This window comes from Muscardinus avellanarius (assembly GCF_963383645.1).
Source record: "Muscardinus avellanarius genome assembly, chromosome: 4".
In the NCBI taxonomy this organism is placed as follows: Eukaryota; Metazoa; Chordata; class Mammalia; order Rodentia; family Gliridae; genus Muscardinus; species Muscardinus avellanarius.
Window position 1 is genome coordinate 36,922,919 of NC_137789.1, and position 25,359 is coordinate 36,948,277.

The window sequence follows — 25,359 nt, forward strand, 5'->3', positions numbered from 1 at the left end:
AACTATAAACACTTCCCTAAGTGTAAATTGCAGCTAATAGCATTCTCCTTCCTTACCTTACAAGGTGTTTTAGAAGATTCACAAGAATCACTTAGGTAAAAGTCCTTTGTTAAAAAAAAAAAAAGTCTACCGCACACTTGTAATCCCAGCATTGAGAGTATGAGACAGGAGGATCCAGGTTCGTGGACAGCCTCAGCTACTTAGTGAGGCCCTTTGCAATTCACTGAGACCCTGTTTCAAAATAAAGAATAAAAAATAGGACTGGGGGTATAGTTCTGAGGTAGAATGCACCTGGGTTCCATCCCAATACCGAAAAGAAAAAAAAAAAAAATCTAAATGGCTTTATGTATAAATTAAGAGTTGCAGTAAAGATTCTTTATAATCACCTGTATATATTTGAAATTCATGATTTTATTGACACAAGTTTTGCAATGGGAAGTTATTAACCCAGTTGGAGAGTAAGAAGCAGCTCCTAGCTCAAACACACATGGAAATATTGGCGAATGGATGCTTAGCAACATGTTTAATTTCCCGCTGAGGCCCTTATTGTTATGGGGAGGGCCAGATCACATGCCCCCGTCTCCCCAACACCCAAGGTGTTTCTATATACAGAGCAGAGACACCTGCTCAAGATAATAAATTCCAAAAAACATGCAGCAGTGAACTGAGGCAAAAACAAAGCTCTGAAGAGGCTAGGCTTAGCCCAGGCGATGGCACGGGGACCAGCGGAGCGCAGCACGTGCCCTGGGAGAGGAGCCCTTGAACTCACAGGTCTGTTGCCAACCTTGCAGTTGGGGGCACCTGCTGAGTGATGCTGCTGGGCACATGTGATCCACAGGTTTTGCTTTTATTTAAAAAAACTTCAGAACGTGAAGTTCTCTGTAAGCCCTTTAGCGAGGAATCCAAATGATAAAGGTTAAGGAGAACCATGGTTTTGTGTATGATAAAGGTTCATATGCTGACCCAGAGAACACCTAGGTCTGTGGCTTGACATTGTAGAGCAATGCACAGGACACCCGTACCTTAGGGTCTAAACCAGTCTTCTAATGACTGAGTTTACGGTTAGATTCAGAATATTCAGTGGTAACTGTCCAGACCCCAAATTCCTCAATAGCTGCATAATAGTAGGCATGGTGTTGGCATTTAATGATTAATAAATAAATATACAATCTAACAATGAAAGGATGAACAACACTACCTACTCATATTTGAGGAATAATGGACTACAGATAGGAAGTCGAGTATCTGAATTTTAGCCTGCTTTTGTTCTCTGGACTATGTTACATAAACACACACCATTAGGCTGCCTATTTCTGCTTAAACGTGGAGTTTATTGGTATAGCTTGGTACAACTTTAAAATCCTACCTTTCCCAATCCCAGGCATGTTAACAATCCTTGAAAAATCATGCTACATTACTTTGGAGGAAGATATGTCCAGCTGAGCATGTCTTTTAAAAAAATGCTAGAAATTTTTCCTATCAAAATGTCAGCTCTGTTTTCTAACACGGTGCATGTCAGTCCAATGTCCCTGTCAGTACACACCAACCTTTCTAGAGTAATTACTCTGCAGATACCAAAATGAGGAGAGTCCTGGGGCTGTGTCCAGAGGGAAGCCATGTGTGCTGCCGCATGCTCCTGGGTGACCTCCCTCCTGTGATCAGTGGCCAGTCTTTGATTACAACTGCAAAAAATGACCCAAATGGAAAGAGAGGGGAAAAAAAAAACCCTCAAGAAGCAAAAGGAACTGGAAACCACCAAAAAAAAAAAAAAAAAAAAATCATGTCAAGCTGAGCCCGGGGTGGGGGTGGGGTGGGGGAAGGGGCCATCCTAAATTGGATGCATCAGCCACAGGATGGTAATGTTATGGTTTGGAGGTCAACATATACTCTCCTGCTTAGCAGGACTTTGCAGGCAACTGAGGAGCAGGTATGAGTGTGCGGCGGCAAAGACCTCCCGAAGACACTGCGGGCACCGAAACTGGGTCTAATCTGTCGCATACTAAGCTCAGAAAACAAGAATCAAGGGGATCTTTCCTGTTTCTCAGGTTCGTTCTCACATATCTGGGCTTAGAGTTGGGCGAAAGCCAGCTCTTAAGTGAAAACACTAAGTTTGTGATGACAGTATTTAAAAAGAACGGTGGAAAGAATGAGCTTGCCTGAAACTATTCACTGTGGAGGCCAGGAGAGCTTGGCACTGACGCCTAAACCTTTCACCCAGGAAACCCACGCCTCCTATTTTCCTGTTTCCTAAACCAACTAGCTCTACTTTGCCACTTCTATGCCAGACCCTGTTACAGGAGTTGCACAGAGGCAAACCCAGCCGTACTCTGGTAGTTTAACGTATTCGAGGACTGTTCAGTGCATTTACACTTGCGATAGACGGGAGACAGAGAAGGCCTTGTCTGCTCAGGTAGCTGCCTGCTGTCGGGGCAGATGCCCTCCTGGTGCTCGGCAGCACCCATGTTCAGCAGGCGGGACCCCTTTTTCCACCCTCCTTAGCAGGATCCAGTTCCGGGGAGGGCACCTCGGAAGTCCTTCTGTTCGTGTACTGGGACACGCCGCTAGTTGACGCAGTTCTTTGTGATTCTTTTGCTTCTGTCCATCTGTCGGATGCTCTCTGTAACGTTAATGCTGACCTCTTTCGCAGACATTCGCTTAGCATCCCTCTTAGCCTGTTAAAAAAGTTTACAACACTGAATTGAGTTCCTAGGAAATATCCAGAGCTCCTCACATTTACCTTAGTTTCTTGAGATTGTTACAAGCACACAGGCAGGCAACAAGAGTACGTTCATAAAAGCTCTTCGGAAGTTTCTAAAAATTTTATTTTTAACTGTGAAGCAAAAATGGCATTTTGTGTTTACTGTGTTTCAATACATGTTTACATTGTTATTGTCTGTGGTTTCTCTGTTGAATCTCCAAGACCAACGTAGTACAGAGCTTGGCATAAAACATTGAATGAATGAATTAGCTAAGGTCTATCAAAGGGTAGTGTGAAAATTCTCATAGTTGGCTTTAGCAGAGTGTTTTTTTTTTATTAGCTTTGAAGTCAGATATTGGTCTAATGCTGTCTATATGATTTTACTGTGGGCAAGTTTTTCTAACTTTGCTAATCTTAAATTTCCTCATCTTTGAATAGGAAAATACTAATATTTATGTCATAAGGTTAAGGTAAGGATTAACTAGGTAATGCACATAAGATACTTAGTACAATGCCTATTACTAAATAAAAATTAGGGGAAAAGAAAACCCTTAGAGAGTAGGATCGCCCACTTCTAGGTGGAGACACACTGATGATAAAAGCTCAGAATTTGTTGTAAATACTAAAACATGAAATTTGGGTTCTTCACCCTGTCCCCATTCTCCCCTTTCCTCCCCTCCCCAAATGACAATGGCTGTCACTAGAGGTGCAGGAGACTTCATGCCATTCCACCCAGTGATCCTCTGCTTGAAGCGGGCACAGGTCATCTCCACCAGAGGATGGACAAGGATACGTGCCACCCAGTCCCCGTTCCAGGAAGGACCTGTCCAGCTCTGGGTGGGGGGAGTCAGCAAACGGCCTCTGGTTGTCCTTCCAGAGGTGGCCTCAACTTCTGAGAGCCATTTCCCCAAGGCTGTGCCTTTCTGGAGGTGGCCCAATGTGAAGATAGGAGAGTTGAAAAGACCTGACCATTTTGGCCCAAGGCTGGCCAGTCCTGGCCAGCCATTTAGCTGCAGAACTCCCCATGGACCGGGGTCAGTGAAGGTCACTCTCTCTCCCTTTTCCTTCTGCTGCTCCTGCTCCTGTCTCTTCCTCCATAGGTGTCCACCTTCTGGGTACTTCCTAATGGACATCCTGTATAATGACATGTCAGAGTCAGCTTCCTGGAAACCAGTGTCACATCTGTGGGAGCAGCTCTCACAGAGCTAGATGCCAGTGTTGCTAGATGCCTGTACATCACACTGCATGGCCCCTGAACATAGCTAACCACATCATCTGTAGTGTATCGAAAGAAATGGTGGCCTGTTCCACGGTGTTTATTAACAAATGATAGGTAGGTTTCTAACATGTCACACACACACCCTTGTCCTCATAGCAGCTGCTGGAGGCATCTTATCTGTGTTTCTCCACTCAGCTGATGCATTATCTCCAAGCTGCTCCCAGGAGCGCCTTTCTTCTGAGAATTGGCCTCATCTGATTGGAGCCACCTACCTTAGAAGTTCCAAAGAGGTTACACTGTAGTTGCTAGAGAGGAGCCCCGTTAAAAGGCTGGCCTCCTGCCTCAGTGGGCTACAGATCTGCAATGCCAGTCCTGCTCCAGAGGTCCCTGTAGGATGAAGCCGAATCCACGCTTGCCACTGTTTAGCGCAGCTCACACTGGCTGAGTTTGATCCTCTGACCTGACTTACTACCCCCACTAATGTACAGGTTGAAACTGACTCCTTACACAGAAATCATCCACTTAGGTTCTGCTTCTAGGGACCCTGACCTAAGGTAATACTTTGTGGGTGACTGGAGGGGCGTTCAAGGACAGTATTGGCTCTGTCACTTTAGTCTTTATTGATTTCAAGAGATAGGATTTTATTATTTTTCTCTTAGTGATCCTGGTGTCTGGTACAGTTTTAAGACATAGCAGGTTCTCGGTTTAGCTTTGATGGGCTAGAGGGATGAACGAATCCGCACACTGCCCTCATCAGCGTCCCTTTGGCTTAAAAAACGGCAGTCAGTACTGTTTAAGTTTCTGTTGTAGATTTAGATCTTTTGAGCTAGAACTGGCAGAGATTTCGTTTTTGGGGGTGGAGGGCTAAATTTTCCCCTACAGCAGAGCCCTCAGTCTCTTATCCTTCAAACTATCTCTGGTTATCTTTTAGCAGTAACTTCCTCTGTACAATCCTTGAAAACAGTCTTCCTCCTTCACCTTCCCACACCCTGCTGAACTCCACACTGAACCACCGATGCCTGTTTCTCACACATACAAGCATCACACAGGAAAAGAAGACAAGAGTCTGTGTCCTGAAGAAAGGTGTGGTGAGGGGGAGGCTGCTGTTTCATTTGGGGGTCCTGTTACATGAAAGCAAGAAAACTGAGGCGGGGAATAGATAGTTTGTCCACGGATGGTAGCACTCCTCTCAAATTAGTGACAGGAAAGAGTTTTCCAGGATGGAAATGTACACTTTCCAAACTGCAAAAAATGTTTTTTTTTTTAAAGAAAAGATCATTGGCAAGGTTTTGCAAATGGGGTTTAAAGATTCTATGCAGAAAATGCTCTACTAGAGTGCAATCTAAAAATCTAAGCAAAAATCAGTAATTGGATAATTCTTGATTTTTAAGTCTGTGAAAAAAAGCCAGTCTACAAAATAGTTATTCTTAGAGCAGTGATGTAATATATATGGTTGTATCCCAACTACATTAGGTTAATTTTTTCTTTTTGTGGCACTGGGAATTGAACCCAACAGCATTCTACTTTTTGAGCTATGTCCCCAGCCCTATTTTACTTTTAATTTTGAAACAGAGTCTCCAAGTTGCTGAGGCTGGCCTTGAACCTGAAATTCTCCTGTCTCAGCCTCCCAAGTACTGGGATTACAGGCTGTGCCACCATGCCTGGTTTATAATGGGGCAGGTTTTTGGAGCTGTGTATCAGAAGCACAATGGAATATTTAGACCACAAGGCTCTGCCACCAGTCAGCTGCAGCAAGGCATGTTGCTTTAGCCTCGCTCCATGCCTTACCTGAAAGACGGGAAATAACACTGCTGCTTGAATTTTTTTAAAATAACTATATCGCTTAGCACCAGAAAGGTGACCACCTTCTGGTTTGCCTAAGACTGACTGATCCATGTTAAAATAAGTCTTGCTTTAAAAATCTTCCTTAGCCGGGCGTGGTGGTGCACACTTGTAATCCCCGCGCTTGGGAGGCAGAGACAGGAGGATCAGGTGTGTTCGAAGCCAGCCGTGCTGGCTTAAGAGACCCTGTTTCCAAATAAAAACGTAAAAATAGGTCTGGGAATGTAGCTCGGAGGTAGAAGGGCTTCCAGGAACCCCAGTACCCCCCCCCACACACACACAATAAAATAAAAATAAATAAAAATCTTCCTTTGGCCCTAGCAAACTAGGACAATTATTCTAATTATAGTTATCATCATTAAATTCATTTAGAAAATCATGTTGGTGAAACATACCAAATTAATATAAAAAAAAAACCCCTGTTCTGAAATGATGACTACTACAACTAACACTTCTAGGCAACAGTGCCAGTAATTCTAAAAGATATGCTTTTGGATCCAGATACTTCCTCTAGAAGGTCTAAGAAGTAACTTGTTTTTGCTCTCCTATTAAAAAAAAAAAAAAAAAAAAAAAAACCCAAAGCCAACATTATATTGAATGGGAAAAAACTGCAAGAATTTCCGCTACAGTCAGGAACAAGACAAGGATGCCCACTATCACCACTCCTTTTCAACATAGTCCTTGAGACTCTTGCTGCAGCAATCAGACAAGAGAAGGAAATCAAAGGAATTCACATAGGAAGAGAGGAATTAAAATTATCCTTATTCGCAGATGACATGATCCTCTATCTGGAAGACCCAAAGAACTCAACCAAAAGTCTTCTGGACCTGATTGACAAATTCAGCAAAGTCGCAGGTTATAAAATCAACCTAAAGAAATCAGTGGCTTTTCTTTATGCCAACAACGAATCCACAATGAAAGAAATAAAAACAACAATTCCATTCACTATAACCTCAAAACCAATAAAATACCTAGGAATAAACCTAACCCAAGATGTAAAAGACCTCTACAACAAAAACTATAAAACATTAAAGAAAGAAATTGAGGAAGACCTTGGAAGATGGAAAGATCTCCCGTGCTCATGGATAGGCAGAATAAATATCATCAAAATGGCCATTCTGCCAAAACTGATCTATAGGTTCAATGCAATTCCCATTAAAATACCAGTGGCATTCTTCAGAGACCTAGAAAAATCAATCATGAATTTCATATGGAGAAAGAAAAGACCTAGAATAGCCAAAGCAATTCTCAATAACAAGAAACATGCAGGAGGCATTACAATCCCAGACTCCAAACTATACTATAGAGCAATAGTAGTAAAAACAGCATGGTACTGGCACAAAAACAGATATACTGACCAGTGGATTAGAATAGAAGACACAGAAACAAACCCACACATCTTTAGTCAATTAATCTTTGACAAAGGGGCCAAACACATACGCTGGAGAAAAGACAGCCTTTTCAACAAGTGGTGTTGGGAGAACTGGCTAACCATTTGTAAAAAGATGAATCTAAACCCCTATATCTCACCAAACACAGGAATCAACTCAAGATGGATCAAAGACTTAGAAATTAGACCTGAGACTGTGAAGCTAGTAGAGGAGAGCATAGGTTCAACACTACAACATATTGGCACAGGCAGTAACTTTCTCAACAAAACCTCCAAAGCTCAGGAAATTAAAGCAAGAATAAACAAGTGGGATAACATCAAACTAAAAAGTTTCTTCTCATCAAAGGAAACTATCAATAACCTAAAGAGGAAGCCTACAGAATGGGAAAGGATCTTTACCAGCCACCATTCTGATAGGGGGCTAATATCCAGAGTATACAAAGAGCTCAAAAGACTCTACACTAGCAAAACAAACAACCCAATCAAGAAATGGGCAAATGAACTAAATAGACACTTCACAAAAGAAGAGATACAAAGGGCTAATAGATACATGAAAAGATGTTCTTCATCACTGGCCATCAGGGAGATGCAAATCAAAACTACACTGAGATTCCATCTAACCCCAGTCAGAGTAGCAAGCATAAAAAAATCAAACAACAACAAATGCTGGCGAGGATGTGGGGAAAGAGGAACTCTTTTACACTGTTGGTGGGAATGCAAACTAGTTCAACCACTATGGAGATCTGTGTGGAGATTCCTAAGAAAGGTGGGAATAGATCCACCATATGACCCAGCTATACCACTCCTGGGTATCTTTCCAAAGGGGTTGAATTCAGAGAACTACAGCAACATATGCATACCTATGTTCATAGCAGCACAATTTGTAATAGCCAAAATATGGAACCAACCCAGATCACCATCAACAGATGAATGGATAGCAAAACTGTGGGAAATACACACAATGGAATTCTATTCAGCCATAAAGAAGAACAAAATTATATCATTTGAAAGAAGATGGAAAGCCCTGGAGAACATAATGTTAAGTGAGATCAGCCAAGCACAGAAGAAGAAGATACATATGTTTCCTCTAATATGCCCAAACTAGGAAACACAAAGAATACAGTGGGTCTCCAGATATTGAAGGGGAAATACTAGCTAAGTTTAGATGGTAAGATAGGAGAGGAGGAAGGCCGGTCTTGATTAATAAGGGTCTACACTTGAACATGTGTAAAATTATGAATAAGATATGGTTAACCTGGACAACCATTGGTGGGAGGGGGGAAGGGAAAATGGGGGCGGGGGGGGAGAGGGCACCAAATATAGTGTAAATGTATACTATTTATGTTCAATAAAAAAATTGTTAAAAAAAAAAAAAAAAAAAAAAAAAAAAAACGCTACATAGAGCTGGCCTGGTCGCATGTGCTTATAATCATGGTACTTGGGGCTAAGACAGAAGGACCACAAATCCAGCCCGGCCTCAGCAACTTAGTGAGACCCTCGGTAACTTGGCAAAAAAGAGAAAAAGAGGTAGAATGCCCCTGGGTTCAATCCGCAAAGATACAAAAAACAATTATATCACTTTTTCCCTGTCATATAACAGATGTGTCTTGCTGCTGCTGATTGGTGGCAAACTCTTGTGGCTTGTGCTCTAAACATTGTGGCATTGTGCTTCTGATGTGCTCTAAAACACTACCTCAGTATAAACCAGGCATGATGGCACAGGCTGAGACAGGAGAATCACAGTTTCAAGGCCAGCCTCAGCAGCTTAGGGAGAACCTGTTTCAAAATTAAAAGTAAAATAGGGCCAGGCATGGTGGCGCACACTTGTAATCCCAGCATTCGGGAGGCTAAGATAGGAGGATCGCAGTTTCCGGACAGCCTCAGCTACTTAGTGAGGTCCTTTGCAATTCAGTGAGACCCTGTTTCAATATAAAGAATAAAAAATAGGGCTGGAGTTGAATCTCAGAGATAGAATGCCCCTGGGTTCCATCCCCAGTACCACACACACATATGCGCGCGCACACACACACACACACACACACACACACACACACACACAAAAGTAAAATAAAGTTGGAGGTGCAGCTTAGAGGTAGAATGCCCCTGGATTCAATCCCCTGTACAAAAAAAAAAAAAGCTACAAAGATACAAGAAACAATTATACCATTTTTCCATCATATAACAGATATATTCCCCTCTCATGTGGCTTTGATTCAAAAAAGCTACAAAGATACAAGAAACAATTATACCATTTTTTCTATCATATAACAGATATATTCCTTTCTCATGTGGTTTTGATTCAATCAAATCTTCTTAGCATTCCATTCTTTTTCTATGACAGGAAAGGAAAGCGTGTCCCTATTTCAATTATTGGCTTAAAAAGGTCCTGTGATTTTTAATGTGAGAGAAGCCTATTTGGCACCTTTTTCTTTTTGCAGTTCCCTGCTAATTCAGTCCTTCCTCCACGTCTAATATTCTTGTTTCCTGAGCTGCTGTCACCACTGACTCTTGTTAATGGACCACCTCGCGTTTCTCACCTAGTTTGACAGCTTTTTCTATTCTTCTCTTGCCTCATTTTAATTTCTGCAGGTTTAATACCCTGCGATCGTGACTTTTAGTCCTCTTGATACTGCCTCTTTAATTAAAAGTCATTGATTGGCTGCCGTTTCTCAAGGGTGGCCAGATTGACTGTGATCACTTCTTGGCAGTCTCTACCCCAGATGAGTGGCTTCCCTTGGGGTTCAGAAGTCGATGATACAGCTCATTCCCCATGGAGAAAGGGACAGCCTGTCTGCTCCTTGGAGACCTTGACGTGGGACTGCAGCTAAATTTATTCAGCCTTTTCTCAGTTTCCCTCCAAGTGAAAATAGAGATATTCTTGGCTCTGCTTGAAGTCTACAAATATACTTGAGTTATACAGACCTTGTCACAATCCGTACAACAAAGAAAAGCAAGAATTACTGAGATTTGGTTTGTTGCTGTATTAGTATTTGATTTTTTCTGTATAACTAGGTTTTTCTTTTATTTTTGGTCTTTTTATTTCATTTTGTTTACAATTCTGGAGTACTAGGGACTAATTAGACCCAGGCACTCTACACTGTTACACATCCAGCCTCTTTTTTTTTTTTTTTAGTTTGATACAGGATCTTATTAAGTTTCCCAGAATGGCTTTGAACTTGTGAAGCTTTTGCCTCAGCCTCCTGAGTAGCTGGGATTACAAGTATGTACCACCATGTCCAGCTGTATTACTAGTATTTTTAATTATAAAAGCAATAGCTGGCCATGGTGGTGCATGCCTATGATCCCAGTAGTTGGGTGGCTGGGATAGGATGATTGCAGGTTTGAGGCCAGTCTCACAATGTAGGCTTTCAACAACCTAGTGAGAGCCAGTTTCAAAATAAAAAGTAAAAAGAGCTAGGGGTGTAGCTCAGATATACGATGTCCCTGAATTTGATTCCCAGTATCCACCCCGTCTCGCACGAGCAATACATAGTTATGATAAAAATAATCTAAAGAGCAGAGAAGGGGACAGTGAAAAGTTGCACTTGCTTCTTTGCTTTTCCCAGCAGCATCTTCTTCATCGGCTACCATGACTAATCTGTGGAATGTTGCAGGGATTTTCTAAGCACTACCATCATAGTGCTCTGTTATCTCTCCCGATGCTCTTCCATCCTGGCCCTTGACCACAGTTTAAACTGTACATTTATTTGCTTACTCTGCCAGGGGCCTTGTTGCTAAGGTTGCGGGAGAGGTTTCTGTGGTGAGATCGCCAGTGAGAAGAACACACACTGAGTTGCCATCAGAAGAGAACAAACAGCAACTTTAGTCGCAGACCCATCCCTTATACAGGGTTCCGGACAAAATGGAGCGCACGTCACACCAACATGACGCTACACTTTGCCTGTCACACTTAGTGACTATGTGCACATCTGTGGCTGCGTGGGCTCAAGTCTTCACCACCAGTCTGTATTTCCTCTGGGCACCCACATTTACTAATTTTCTCATGAGCTCATAAATCTCAAGAAGGTAAGGGGACCCAGTCTGTTTTGCTCACTACAATATCCCCACAGTCTAACTTGGTACTTGGCATATAATACACACCTAAGAAATGAGGAACATATTTGAGAAGGTAAATTCTCTAAACAAAATGGAGAGAAAAATAGCCAGGAACAGAGCTAGTTTGTATAACTCTGCCTAAATACCCTAAAACTTTCCTGCTGGATTTCAGTTATGTTCATGGCTGTCTTGGCACCATCCCCGAGAGACTCTCCAAATCCCACGAATTGGTTTGCTGCTGTTTTGTGAGTTAGTGTTTATGTGAAGCCTTTCGGGGCACACTCCACCTCGGCAGTGCCACCAAGGGAGGAGGGCAGGGACAGACTCGGATCCAAGCAAAACTCAGGAATTCTTGAGCCTGGAGGAAATCCTGTGCAGTCACAGCCCCGTGACCAGTTTTCACTTAGATTCTCTCACCCTCAGAGTCTTAACCAAGGGTCCAAAGGAATTGTTGCTCTTCCACTTGAGCCTCAGATGGAGAGAAGAGTCTTGAGATGGCAGCAGAAGCTGCTTTGGAAAAGCAGATGGGTCATAGAAGGGATGGTGAATTACCAGGCTGGCCCATTCAATCGACATGTAGTTACTGAGTGAGCTCGGATGTCAAGGGAAGAAGACAGAGTTAAGGAGGCTTATTCCCTGGGAGCCTACTGATTGAACTGGTTTCACTGAAGACCCTCACATGAAGTGTGATTTCTTGAACCTCCCTCCGCTGCTAAATCCCTTCTTTTCTCCCAAGCTTGAGCTGGCAAGTATACCAAAGTGCCCTCTACCCACATCCCCGCTCCAGTTTTCTCCAGTGTTTTATTCTCTCCTTCCTTAATGTCTTGTTCTTGTTTTTGTAGGAGAGGCTCATTGCTTTCTGAATGCTTAGCTGATAGGTCCTGCATTACTGCTGTCCAGGAGAAATTCTGAGCCAATCCTATCCTTCTTTCTTGACCCAGTCTCCTGGATCCAGGGCTTCACCTATCCTTCCTTGCTGGAGCCACACATTGCCAATGACTGTTGGCCTGACACTGGGTGGGGCAGGAGGAGGAAGTCCCTTAGCTGAGAATCAATCCAGACAAGGGCTAATTCCTTTAGCACAGTCTGGGTATTTTGCCAAGAATAATAAAGCAACTGGAAAATATGCAGCTTTTGAAGACATGAAAACTCATTGGGAGGCTGGCCACATACTTGGAGCTTTGTCTCCTTCCAGCTCTATCCACGTACGCCTTTCTGCCGTAACACTTAAGGAGGTGGTTTATTTGGGTGGTTAGGGAGTGAGGGGGGAGTTCCAAACCCAAGGAAATGGCATGCCAATTTTTAGAGACTAGTCTGCAGATAGTCCAGAGGTTATGAATGATAAATGAGTGGGAGAAGATGAGTAACCTCAGAGCTTCTCTTCTGTTTGAGCACAGGTAGGAAGCTGGGTGAAGGAGACTGAGCCAATGATGTGTCAGACACTGTGGAGACAATAAAGTCCAAGCGATCAGGGAAAACTAAGGTACAACAGAGGAAGAGCTTCCGCAGAGGCAGTCAGTTCCAATTTGTGAAAGATCTTCCTGCCACAATGATCTCGCCAGTTAGCACCTATTAACACTCGGCAGAAGGCAGGAGCTGGAGGGAGTTGTGGGAAGGAGGTACAGTTTGTCTGATGGGACATGAAGTAGCGAAGGGCTCAGCGTGTGAATTATTGTTGCACATGGTCATTAGCAATGATAGCTGTGCCCCATCAGCCCTCAGAAAGCAATTTGCACCATGGGGAGGCATCTCTGCCAACTAGAAAGCTGCTACCCCCTACTAGTGGCCGTCCAGTGCTTACATCCTGAGTCTGTAACTGCTTTGTTTATTTAGTCTATATTATCTGACTCTGATCCTTACCCTCATTAGTACTGGCAGCCGCTCCAGAGCCAACGCCACGTCTGCTTTTCCACTCCAGGGTACTTGGCACTAGAACAGTAGCTGGCACCCGAACAGCACTTGGGGGACACGGGGCGAATGACTCTTAAGAGCGCCTATAGAAACCAGTGAGGAAAATTTCCAGGCTTCGAGACCATTACCTTTAACACACACACTCGTCTGGCAAATCTGAAGAAGAAAGCCACTGTGGGCTGGTGGAAGGGGCTGCAAGCTTCTCCTGAAGCATCTGCTGGTGGAAGAAAGCTTGAAAAAGCTATCAAAGAACCATCTGCTAGACAGCCTGCTGTGAAAAGCCAACACACTTGTTCCTTGACATTCAGTGGGGTTATGTCCCAATAAACTCATTACAAGTTGAAAATATCATACAGATGCATTTAGTGTGCCTAATCTTGTACATCACAGCTAGCAGTGCAGCTCACTGTGGAATATTGGTTGTTTCCCCTGGTGACTGTGGGGTGGACTGGGAGCTATGGCCCGCTACTGCCACCCAGAATCACGAGAGAGGACTGTACTGTGATTGATGGCTCAGGAAAATATGAAGATTGAAAACTCAAAGTCTGGTTTCTACTGAATGTGCATTGTTTTTGTGTTGCAGCAAAGTCCAAATATTAAGCTGAATCATCATTTAGGGAGCATCTGTAAGTCATCTTGGGGTACAGAAGAAACAGGTGGATACTGAAAATGCATGAGGTTTTGGCCCAGAGTAAAAGAGACAAGTTAGGAAGAGTATATCCATGGCCAAGGAAGGAATAAGAAAGAAAATTATTTTCTTTGGGCAGATTCTAGAAGCAGAGAGCTCCTTGAGTGTTGGTATAAGAAAGCTCTGAAAGCTGAAGTTGCAATCAGAAGTAAACTTCCCTTATAAGTTGACACCTTAGATAGAAAATCTTAGCCTTGGCTTTTGTGGGATTTGGGATGTCTGGTGGCTGGTGAATCTCAGGATTTGAAGACCACTGATGATTGCCAGCAGCTGTCTGAACACTTAAGTCTAAAGATATCTGCTCCTAGACCTTATCAAATACAACACTGCCATTGTTCATTGATTTGTGAAAACAACAGCTGTGTGAACAGCTTACCTCTGTGCACATCTGCCCGGGGCACTGTGTGGGTCAGGTGTGTAGTCATTGCTCCTCTGTGACAGTTTCCACCGATGCACGAACCCCATTGGGGCTGGCTCTGCTTGGCCCTATTTTAACTACCACATAATGCTGTCAGATTGGTAACTGACACATTCTCTTGAAGATCCTATGCCCAACCTCACTGGCAGTCACTCTGTTAAAGTTATGATACCCATCCACAGCACTTCTATGGCTGCACGTCACACACTCAAGTGAGCCTCCATTTCCTTGCCCACAAAATGGGGGTGATGCTTACTTTAACATGCTCTTGGGAGGAGTGAACAATCTGGTTGACCTAAAAGCACTCTGTAAAGTGCAAAGCACAACTTTGAAGTGTCAGGGGATGAGGGCAAGAAGTGACATGTGGAAGCTAGCGTGTGAGTCACGAGTCACGCTGTCCACCAAGCAAATCGGCCTCCTCCCTATCACGGCCCATCCTGGCTCAAAGAGCGGGGTCACAAGTGTGGGAAGGAGGCTGGGGACAAATTCCGGGACTGCCCTGAAACTTTTCAAGCTTCTGAGCATTTTTCTCTGGGCCCAGAGTGCCTTGGGAGATGGCAGTGATGATTAGGTCCACAGAAGGCCAGCTTCGGACAAAGTGGACAGCACAGACTCCAGGAAGGCCACTGACCCACTCAAGTCCACCTTCCTGTCACTTTCTGCAGTGCCCAAAGGGCCCCAGTAGCGTTCTGTTGAGTTGGGTGTGCTGCTGTGTACCTATTTATCCCCTGTTGATCCTTAATGCCCCTGTTATACACATCTCAGCTTAAAATAACAGGCCCATCTGTTCACTCCTTTGGGTCTTTTACTCCCATTTTGTGGATAAGGAACCTGAGATCCTGAGAGATGAAGTGAGTCCGGCCAGGCTCTTTTGTTAATGAACATTAGAACAAGCATGCCCTCAGGAGGGACAGGACCAGGGAATTTTGACGGGAGACGAAAGAAGATGGCTTTGGAGTATTTGGTACGTGGTAGACTTTGAAGAGGATGAGACATGGGGAAGATGAGGTGGGAGGGAGGGACTGAGGAACAGCAGGAGGAGACTACAGCCCCCAAAGAGCATTTGTTCTGAGTTGTGCCATCTTATACTCATGTGAGGACCCAAGGGTGGCAGAGGGAGCCATCTCAACAACATCTCTGGGAGAAAAGGATCAGAAAGGATGCCAGCCCAGTCCAGGTACACCCCAGCCTGGCCTTTCCAAAAGTCTGGGTTGAGGCTGTTGTGTGGAGCAAATGTCAGGCTTGTTCCCTGCCATTCTGATCGAGTTCCTCCTTCTGCCACCTCTGTACTTGCTAGCCCCTGAGACTGGCCAGCTGCATGGCCTCAGACCAGCACAGTCCTTACTAGCCCAGTAAAGTAGATTCTTGAACAAAGTTGTACTTAAGCACACTTCTTTTAAGAGAGCAAATATCAAGCACCCATTCTGCTGATTCAGTGAAACCAGCAAGCCTGAGGACAGGGGTTGGGTGAACTTTGAGCAATTTTTACACAGGAGGTGGAGAATTCCCATAGCCAAGGTATTCTTTCCCTGGCCATGATATCAGTGGCCCTGACCTGCAAGCTCCACCCCTGTTTTTTAATCCCAAGTCACTTTTGTGGCTATGACCTACCTCTGTGGTCCAAAGGCCATTCTGTTTCTGGGCCAGAGGGCCTGAGCTGAGGCTCTGGGAATTTGGACATTGGGTCCCACAGTTCATCTTCTTCTCTGGGTTGGATATTCCACTTGGGGCTGCAGATCGGGGCACACCGTTAGAGGACAGTCCGTCTTCCAGCACACCTGGGGAGGCAAACAGAGGATGGCACCAGATGCTCCCACATAACAGTTGTAAACAATCCCCAGGTTTTGAAGAAAAAGAAAGAAAAAAATCACCAGAAATCCCATAATGCAGAAGTATTATTCCTACAAGAATGTATACTTTTTATAAAAACAAATTTATGCTTTTATTGGTGCATTATAGCCTCACATCATAATGTAAGTCATGTTGAGTGACATACATGCACATAGTACTTGGTGCACCCCCACTTCCCCATTTTCCTCCTTCCCAATACCAAGTACCCAGATTGACAACGGTATATTCATGTGTATACACAGTCGGTGGTAGTATTTCCATTAATGAACCTCAGTCTTCCCCCTCTCCTATCCTTCCTCCTTGGTTCCACTGAGGTTCTCTGTTATCTGGAGTCCCTCTGGTATCCCAAATGCTCCCTAGTGCAGGCATTTTAGAGGAAACATATGACTCTTCATTTTCCATGCTTGGCTAATCTCACTTAACATAATGTTCTCCAGGCTCTTCCATCTTCTTGTAAATGACATAATTTTGCTCTCTATTTCTGAGCAAAATTTCATTGTGTGATTGCCCATAATTTTGTAATCCATTCATCTGTTGATGACACCTAGGTTGGTTCCATAGTTTGGCTATTGTGAATTGTGCTACTATGAACATGGGTATGTATCTTTACTCTAGTTCTCTGGTTTCAACCCCTTTGGAAAGAAACCCAGAAGTGGTATGGCTGGATCATATGGTGGGTCCAGTCCCAGTTTTCTAAGGAGTCTCCACATTGATCTCCATAGCAACTGAACTAGTTTGCAATCCCACCTATAGTGTAGAAGAGTTCTGATTTCCCCACATCCTCACCAACATTCATTATTATTTGACTTCTTTATGATTGCCATTCTGATTAGGGTTAAATGAATCTCAGTGTAGTTTTGATTTGCATCTCCTGAATGGCTAATGATGTTGAACACTTTTTCATGTATCTGTTGGCCATTTGTATCTCTTCTTTTGTGAAGGGTCTATTCAATTCAGTTGCTCACTTATTGATTGGGTTATTTGTTTTTCTAGTGTAAAGTCTTTTAAGTTCTTTGTATATTTTGAATATTAGCCCTCTATCAGAGGGATAGCCAGTAAAGATCTTCTCCTATTCTGTAGGCCTTCTCTTTAGACTCTTACGGAACAGAAACTTTTTAGTTTGATGCCATCCTACTTGTTTTCATTTCCTGAGCTTTGGAGGTCTTGTTGAGGAAGTTACTACCTGTGCCTATATGTTGGAGTGTTGAACCTATGCCCTCCTCTAATAGCTTCACAGTCTCTGGTCTAACTTCCAGGTCTTTGATCCATCTCCAGTAGGTTCCTGTGCAGGGTAAGAGGTAAAGATTTAGCTCAATTTTTCTACAACTGGATAGCCAGTTTTCCTGGTACTATTTGTTGAAAAGACTGACTTTTCTCCAGTGTATGTATTTGGCTCCTTTATCAAAGATCAATAGATAATAAGTGTGTGGTTTGGTTTCCGTATCTTCTATTCTGTTCCGTTGGTCTGTGTGTCTGTTTTTGTGCCAATGCCATGCTGTTTCAATGACTATAGCTCTGTAATATAATTTGAAGTCAGAAATTGTGATGCTTCCTTCATGGTTATTATTGCTGGGAATTACTTTGGCTATTCTGGGTCTTTTTTTCTCCATATGAAATTTATGACCGACTTTTATAGGTCTATGAAGAATAACAATGGTATTTTGATAAGGATTGCATTGATTCTGTAGTTCACTTTTGGTAGAATGGCAATTTTGATGGTATTTGTTCTGCCTATCCAAGAGCAAGGGAGATCTTCTTCCAAGGTTGTCTTCAATTTTTTTCTTTAATGTTTTATAATTTTCATTGTCAAGGTCTTTTGCCTTTTTGGTTAGTTTTATTTCTAAGTATTATATTGGTTTTGAGGCTTTAAATAAAATTTTTAAAAATTTGTAGCCTGAAATTTTCACTTACTAGGTTGATGACACTTTTCTAATCCATTAAATTTTTAGCCATATAATTTTTACTTGTCTGTTATATAGGTGTGTCATTATTGATTGAATTAATCCCCTCTAATTGGGATATTTGTTTTTATTTTGTAATAATATATGTTGCTAGGATAAAACTCCTTATGGTTAAAGCTTTATTCTTAATTACTTCCTTGGGATAAGTTCCGAGAAGTGAAATTACTGACTTGCAGGTTAGTTAGATTTTTGTCTAATTCCATCTCAGAGTGTTGGACTGAGCACATGTGTCCTGTAACAAATGTCGAGAAATGAGAAAAGTTTCCTGCATAGCCTTACTGAAAGGCAAGAGGAGGATGGCACCGAGAAGTTCGTGAAAGACGGGAGGTGTCTGATTGGAAAGGGAAAAGGGCCTGGGAAGCCCAAGGGCAACACCAAGTGGGATGCAAGAAGCGGACAGGACCTTGTGGCAGCCATGGGGCAGCGGGGGCAGCCAGGGAGGGTGGCACTCTCGTCCTCCACCAGCTGAGGCTGGTCAACAGTGAGGGGCTTGGCTTGAAGAATTGGATTTCACTGAACGATTAAGGATTTCAAGATGGCACCCTTTCTCATTCCAAGCCAGGGCCGCACAGGCCGCGTGTGGCTGCCTTGGTTGCTCACTCAGGATGCCAGAGCCCTGCTGAGCCTTGGCTACTGTGGATAAGGAGCAAATGGCCAGTCCTTCTTTCTCAGCAGCCCCTCAGTTCCCTGGCATCTTTGCTGAGCCTCAGGGCTTCTAGAAACAGTCTGAAAATCTTTCATTTGTTCTAGGGTTCATTTCTCATTGGTGGCTGACCTAAAATCACAGCTCTGATTTCTTTCATTCTTTCTTTTTTTAATGGTGGTACTGGGGTTCCTAGAAACCCTTCTACCTCTGGGCTACACTCCCAGACCGATTCTTATACTTTTTTTTAAATTTGGAAACAGGGTCTCCTAAGCCAGCGCAGCTGGCTTCGGACCTGCGCGATCCTCCTATCTCCGTCTCCCAAGAGCGGGGATTACGAGCGTGCGCCACCATGCCTGGCACCGCTCTGATTTCTTAACTCCTCAGTCCAGGAATACCTTTGTGAAGTCATCTCCTACTTCTAGGCAAATGGAGAAGGGGGCATAGAGATTTTCTGATATCTGCTCATTAGTTGCCTTTGGTTCAAAATAGTCCTACTGCAAAGTAGCATGTTGTAGTCTCCTTCCGAGGGCATATCTCTGAATAATAAGAGAAAAATATATTTTTATTTTACTTTTCTGCATTTTACAAATGTTCTAATATTGAGTCCTTCCACCCCCCATTTTTTCTTTTGCAACTAGGAAATACAAGTTAAATGAAGTTGTTGCAAAGTAATGGTTAATAACTCCATATTCCTGACACTCTGGGGTGGCAGTGTGACTATACCGGGCAGGTGACCCTTGCTCACTGTTGGGCAATGCTAGTCCCCAAATTGGCCCTGTTTCTCTGCTTGACATCAGAGCTTTCCTGCTTATTAGGCTCAGTGGACTGGTAGCCTAGCATTAAGCTGATTGCTGACTCCTATGTCAAGAATATAACTAATGTGGCTAATGAGAGGGGATGAGGAAGAGAGAAGGCAGCTGGTGTTGGGCCATAAATAATAAATAAGATGAATGCACCAGACACTATTAGAACATTTATGCACATTGTCTAGTTTAAACCTTATAGCAGCCCCATGAGGTAGGAAGCCTTATTCCCATTTAATAAATGAAGAAGTCCCTGCATTGTACTAACCCCTGGACTTCATCTGCATACTACCTTTCTCCCCACTCAAACCCAAAAGGTGAGATAATTATCTTTATTTTACAGGAGAAAAAAATATACTTTAACCCAAGTTATGTGTGTCTCTAAACCTTGTGGTATTAGCAAATACTTCCTTTTAGAAAAAACTCCCAAGTAGGCAATTCTCAAATTTTACTATGCATGAGACACGTAGGGTGTCTTGAAATACAACCCCCTTCATCCATTTCCCTAGAACTTCTGATTCAGTAGGAGTTCAGGAATATAAATTTTTAAAAGTCTTCCTGCTCAGAAATTCTGAGGTGGGAATTTCTAAAGACTGCAGAGGCTCACTTATATTACGGTATATAAACGTAATATCTAAGATATTATAAACATAACATCAAATCTAAGCCTGAAATATAGATACTCATGCTAGTTTTGGGGTTTGTTTGCAAAATCTTTATATTTTTCTAGTGAATTCTATAGCAGTAAATTTCCAGTGAACTCTATAGCAGTAAATTAGAAGACAATTGTGTGCCCTGGAGAACATCTCTTTTGACACCCTCCACAAGATTTTCACCCCATGCCGGGGACGAGCCAAATCACTGACTTTGCCAAAAGATGGGAAACAGCTGCGTCCCAAAGCTCGCTGATAAAGTACAACCAATGGTTTCTTGCCAAAGCGGCTTGCTATTTTGGAAGTGGAACTGGGCAGGAGGGCGGAGGATAGAAATTAAAAATGGTAGCTGGGAGCCACATGGAAAACGGGATTTTTCCTCTCTGCCCCAGCACCCGGGTCTCCTTGGTGAAGGTGATCATAGAGTCTGTCCAAAGTCATCACAGACTACCTGCAAGGCACTCTCAATGACAGAGAGCCAAAGTATAAACTGCGATAGCAATCTGTTTGAGAAGAATCTCCTAAAGTCATAGCATATGAAACACTGGCTTATTAAACCTTGTCTGGGCCCAGATCGAGAATACGACTGATGATAATTTTGTCTGAACTGAGGCATAAATTGTTACTACTTAATCATTGAGAATTTTTCTCTTTGTCTTTCAAAATGGGCTAGAACAGAAAGGTATTTGTCAGCCGGGCGTGGTGGTGCATGCTTGTAATTTCAGCATTCGGGAGGCTGAGACCAGAGGATCGCGGTTCGTGGACAGCCTCAGCTACTTAGTGAGGCCCTCTGCAACTCAGTGAGACCCGGTTTCAAAATAAAGAATAAAAAAAAAAAAATAGGGCAGGGGGTGTAGCTCAGAAGTCGAATGCCCCTGGGTTCTGTCCTCAGACCTGCAAACATAAATAAATAAATAAATAAATAAATAGGTATTTGTCATTTCTTCAATTTGATGAGTAATTGTTGACCACATACTACATATAAGATATGTGACCATTTACATAGCTATTGTAAAAATATTCTTAGAAAATGTTGAGTAACATTTATACTCATGGCTTATTGATTTTGAACACAGATGCCAAAATAATTCATTAGGGAAAGAATTTTTCACCAAATGTGCTAGAATAACTGGGTAAAGCCATGCAAAAGGATGAAGTGGCTCTCTACTTCATTTCACATATAAGATGAAAAGGAATGAAAGATTGAAATATAAGAGCTAAAATTATAAAATGTAAATCTTCATGATCTTAGATTAGGCAATGGTTTCCTAGAAATGGCTCCAAAAGCACAAGCAATAATAATTTTTAAAAAAGATCAACTGGATATTTTCAAAATTGAAAATGTTTGAACGGGATGTGGTGGCACACACTTGTAATCCCAGTACTTGGGAGGCTGAGACAGGATTGCAGGTTCAAGGACAGCCTCAGTAACTTAGTGAGATAGTAACCTAGCAAGTCCCTGTTTCAAAATTTAAAAAAATAAAATAGGGCTGGAAGTGTAGCTCAGAAGTAGAATGCCCCTGGGTTCAATACCAGTAACACACACACACACACACACACACACACACACACACACACACATTGAAGATGTACTTCAAAGGACACCATGGAAAAAGTGAGAACATAAATCACAGAATGGGAGAAAAGTTTTGCAGATTACATATTTGATAAGAGATTCTTACTCCTGAAAGAACTCTTTCATCTCAGTAATGAAAAGGTACATAACCCAATTAAGGCATGAGAAAATTACCTGAGTAAACATTTTTCTAAAGATGTACAATAAGAGATGTTCAGAATCAGTAGCTATCAGAAAAATGCTTATCAAAACCACAAGGTAGTACCTTGTTGAACCCACTAGAATGGCTATACTAAAAAACATATATATTGATGATGAGGTAGAGAATTTGGAACCGTATTACACTGCTGGTAAGATTATAATGTAGTACAATTCTTTCAGTCTATAGCTCCTCAAACGGTTAGACATAGTTACCATGACCCAACAATGCCATTCTTAGGCTTTATACCTGAGAGAAATAAAAGCCTATATCCATGCAAAGACTTACACATGAATGCTTGTAGAAGCATTATTTATAATAGCTAAAAAGTATAAGTGACCCAAATATCCAACTAATGGATAAATATCATTTGGCAATATAAAAGTTGAAGTGCTGATACATACTACCTTAATGACACTAAAAAACATTCTGTTAAATGAAAAGCCAGTTATAGAATGCAACATATTTTATGATTCCACCTTATACAATTCATCAATAGGCAATTCCATAGATAGAAAGGTAGAGTAGTGGTGTCCAGGGGTGGGGTTATTGGAGGAAATGAGGAGTGACTGTAGTAGGTATGGGGCTTCTTTCCAAGGCGCTAAAATGTTCTAAAATGGATTGTTGGGATGGTTGTTACAACCCTGAGAATTATTTTTAAATCATTTAATTGTATGCTTAAAATCGATTAATTGTATGGTATGTGACTTACAGCTGAACAAAGCTAGTATTTTTTAAATGGTGACCAACACATTTCAGAATGTTATATTGACTAAACTAAAGACGCACATGTGGACTTGAGCAGCAATGGTCTGGGAAGGAGAATAACTCGAGGACTTGTATAGTCCTTAAGGACACCTGCTGAAATGGCAGCAGTGCCCTAAGGCCGTGGGTCCTGACCCACTGTTCCCTGAGATACATTGCCAGCCTGTGACATCTGCCCTTGGCCACCAGGGCTGCTGGGCTTCCCTGTGGTGCCCAACAGCAGGCAAGACAGACGTCTGCCAAAAGCAAGAGCTGGAACAGAGGACAGCAGGCAGGAGCCAGGAGAGTCCCATCTGCCTGCAGCGAAGTCAGGCCTGAATATGGCTCCCCCCAAAGAGACACCCAGGTCACCACAGATGAGCAAGGAACCGGGAGGCAGCCACGAGGAAAAGTCAGAGCTTTCCTTCTCCCCACTGCTATCCTTGAAAGCTGGCTGTCTTCTTCACAGTGCACTTGCTTCCCTCTCCCTTTGATCCCGCAGTGGCAACTCGCTTTTGGAAGCTTCACTTCTGCTCCAACATCCCCACAGAGCAGGTTCTGGGGGCAGGTACTCACTGTATCTCTGTGTTAATTACTGTTGGACTATCCTGACTCTAATAAAAATTCAGCACGCCCTCCCATCAAATGTGCTTTGAATCTGTTTCTAAGGTACGCAGTATTGCTGTGATCATAAAAATATATGATCGTAAAAATACCTGTTCTTATCCAGGGCTATTCTCTTAAATTGCCTAAAACACTTCTCTGATGTGCTTCCATTTTCTCTTTGTTGTCTCCTGAATAATTGTTTCAAATGTCTAAAATGTGTGTCTTGTGTATTTGTTGGGTAGAACTATCATAACAAAGTTCCACCGACAAGGTGGTTTAAATAAGGGAAATTGATTTCCTCATGGTGCTGGAGGCTAGAAGCCCAAGATTATGGTGTTGAAAGGTTGGTTTCTCCTGAGGCCTCTCCCCTTGGCTTGTAGATAGATGTCTTATTCTGTCTTCACACAGTTTTCTTGATGTGTCTATGGCCTCATCGCCCCTTTGCATAAGGACACCAGTCATATTGGACTAGTGCCCAAACCAAATGACCTCAGTTTACCTTCATTGCCTCTTGAAAGGCCCTATCTGCAAATATAGTCACATTCTGAGGTTCTGGGGCTTAGGATTTTAACACATGAATCTTACCATAATCCCTTGCTTTTTCTTTTATAAAATGTTTGTTTCTCTTATGTAAGAAATATTTGTTTGATGTACAAAACTGGGCTCTATTGGTAAGAAAAAATAAGAATTTCTAATAATCTTACCAACCAGAAATAAGTGGCATTTTGCCTACAGTGTCCCCAAACTGTTTTCAATGCGGATACGCACATCTAGTTTCTAAGGAGCGATGTTAGACGGTGATAGAGATCCATTTTCCACGTTCATTTGCCCACATTTCTCTTCTGCTTCATTCTTGTTCTGTCTGCTGCTTCTTCATCACAGATGGTTTATTCCTTTTATCATTTATCTTCCAATCAGCCAATCATCTAAAATTATTTACCTGGTGCCTAATGTACTAGGGGCATTATACCGGAGGTTTGAAGCCGACTAGTGTTGCAGTCTCTCAGCTTAATCCTCTCTCCACCTACCTTCCTTTCTTTCCTAGTCTTCCTAGCTCCTCAGCTCCACACTATGGGGAGAGGTGGGTGTTGAAGATTGAATTCTCATTGGAGGGAGAAGGGAGGGGATGACTCCATAGTTAACTCAATTGTCTTGCAGAGGGAGGAACACTTAGACGGCAATAAATCTTACCCATCCGCACATCTAACTTTATTCCTCTTACACATGACCCAGTTTGGATCCCTCCCTAGGGAAGCATTTACCTGTACAGTCCTAGGCATCCCAGCAGGCAGCCACCCTTACCATGGGATGCTCTTCTAGGGTGATCAACAGATGCTGGGGGCAGAAAGCCCCAGGAGTTGAGCATGGGAGCGGCCCTTAGCATCACACTGTCCCTCTGGTGTGTTTATTCAAAAGGAGCTGGTGACTTTCCTCTGCCTGTCCTGCCTGTCATGGCCCCATTTCTGCTCAGATGAGGCTTACTTCAATCTTCTTATGAGTCCAGACAAGATATTCTGCTTGTGGCCCAGCCTCTTTCCACAAAGCTGGCAGATCAGATTGGTCAGGGACTTACAAATACCCTGGAGGTAACTCCCTTCAGCTGCTCCAAGGGTGTCTGGAACCCTGTGAGAGCAGATGGCCTCCCCTTTAGACTCTTGTCCTTGCTTGGTGACATTTTCCCTTAAGAAGTGAATCTTCTAATGCAATATTCTACTCTGCTATGATCTGAATACTGGTATATATCCCCAAATTTGTATGTCGAAACCTAGCCCCCAGTGTAGTAATACTAAGAGGTCGGGGCCTTTACAAAGTGATTAAGTCATGAGGGCTTTTCCCTCAAGAACGGGAGTGTTGCCTTTATAAAGAAGATTGAAGGGAGCTTTCTTACCCCTTTGCCTTGTTGAGGAAGTAGCAAGAGTCACCATCTTTTTTCTTTTTCAGTTCTGGGGATGGAACCCAGGGGCTTTTTACCTCCGGGCTACACTCCCAGACCTATTTTATATTTTATTTGGAAACAGTCTCACTAAGCTACTGAGAGCCTCTCACTAAGTAGCTGAGGCTGGCTTTGAACGTGTGCAATCCTCCTGGCTCAGCCTCC

The 25,359-nt window shown here is 42.8% G+C and overlaps 1 protein-coding gene across 1 annotated transcript in view; it reads right to left on the reverse strand.

Moving 5' to 3' along the window:
• Window positions 1-2,561: 2,561 nt before the first annotated feature.
• The window catches only part of BAALC (BAALC binder of MAP3K1 and KLF4), a gene marked incomplete at both ends in the record, with an annotated part of 69,372 nt that continues 46,574 nt past the window's right edge, over window positions 2,562-25,359 (reverse strand). The window contains 2 exons of the mRNA XM_080693854.1: window positions 2,562-2,672; window positions 15,834-16,000. Coding sequence (XP_080549980.1) covers window positions 2,562-2,672; window positions 15,834-16,000 — 278 coding nt within the window. The remainder of the gene's footprint in view (window positions 2,673-15,833; window positions 16,001-25,359) is intronic.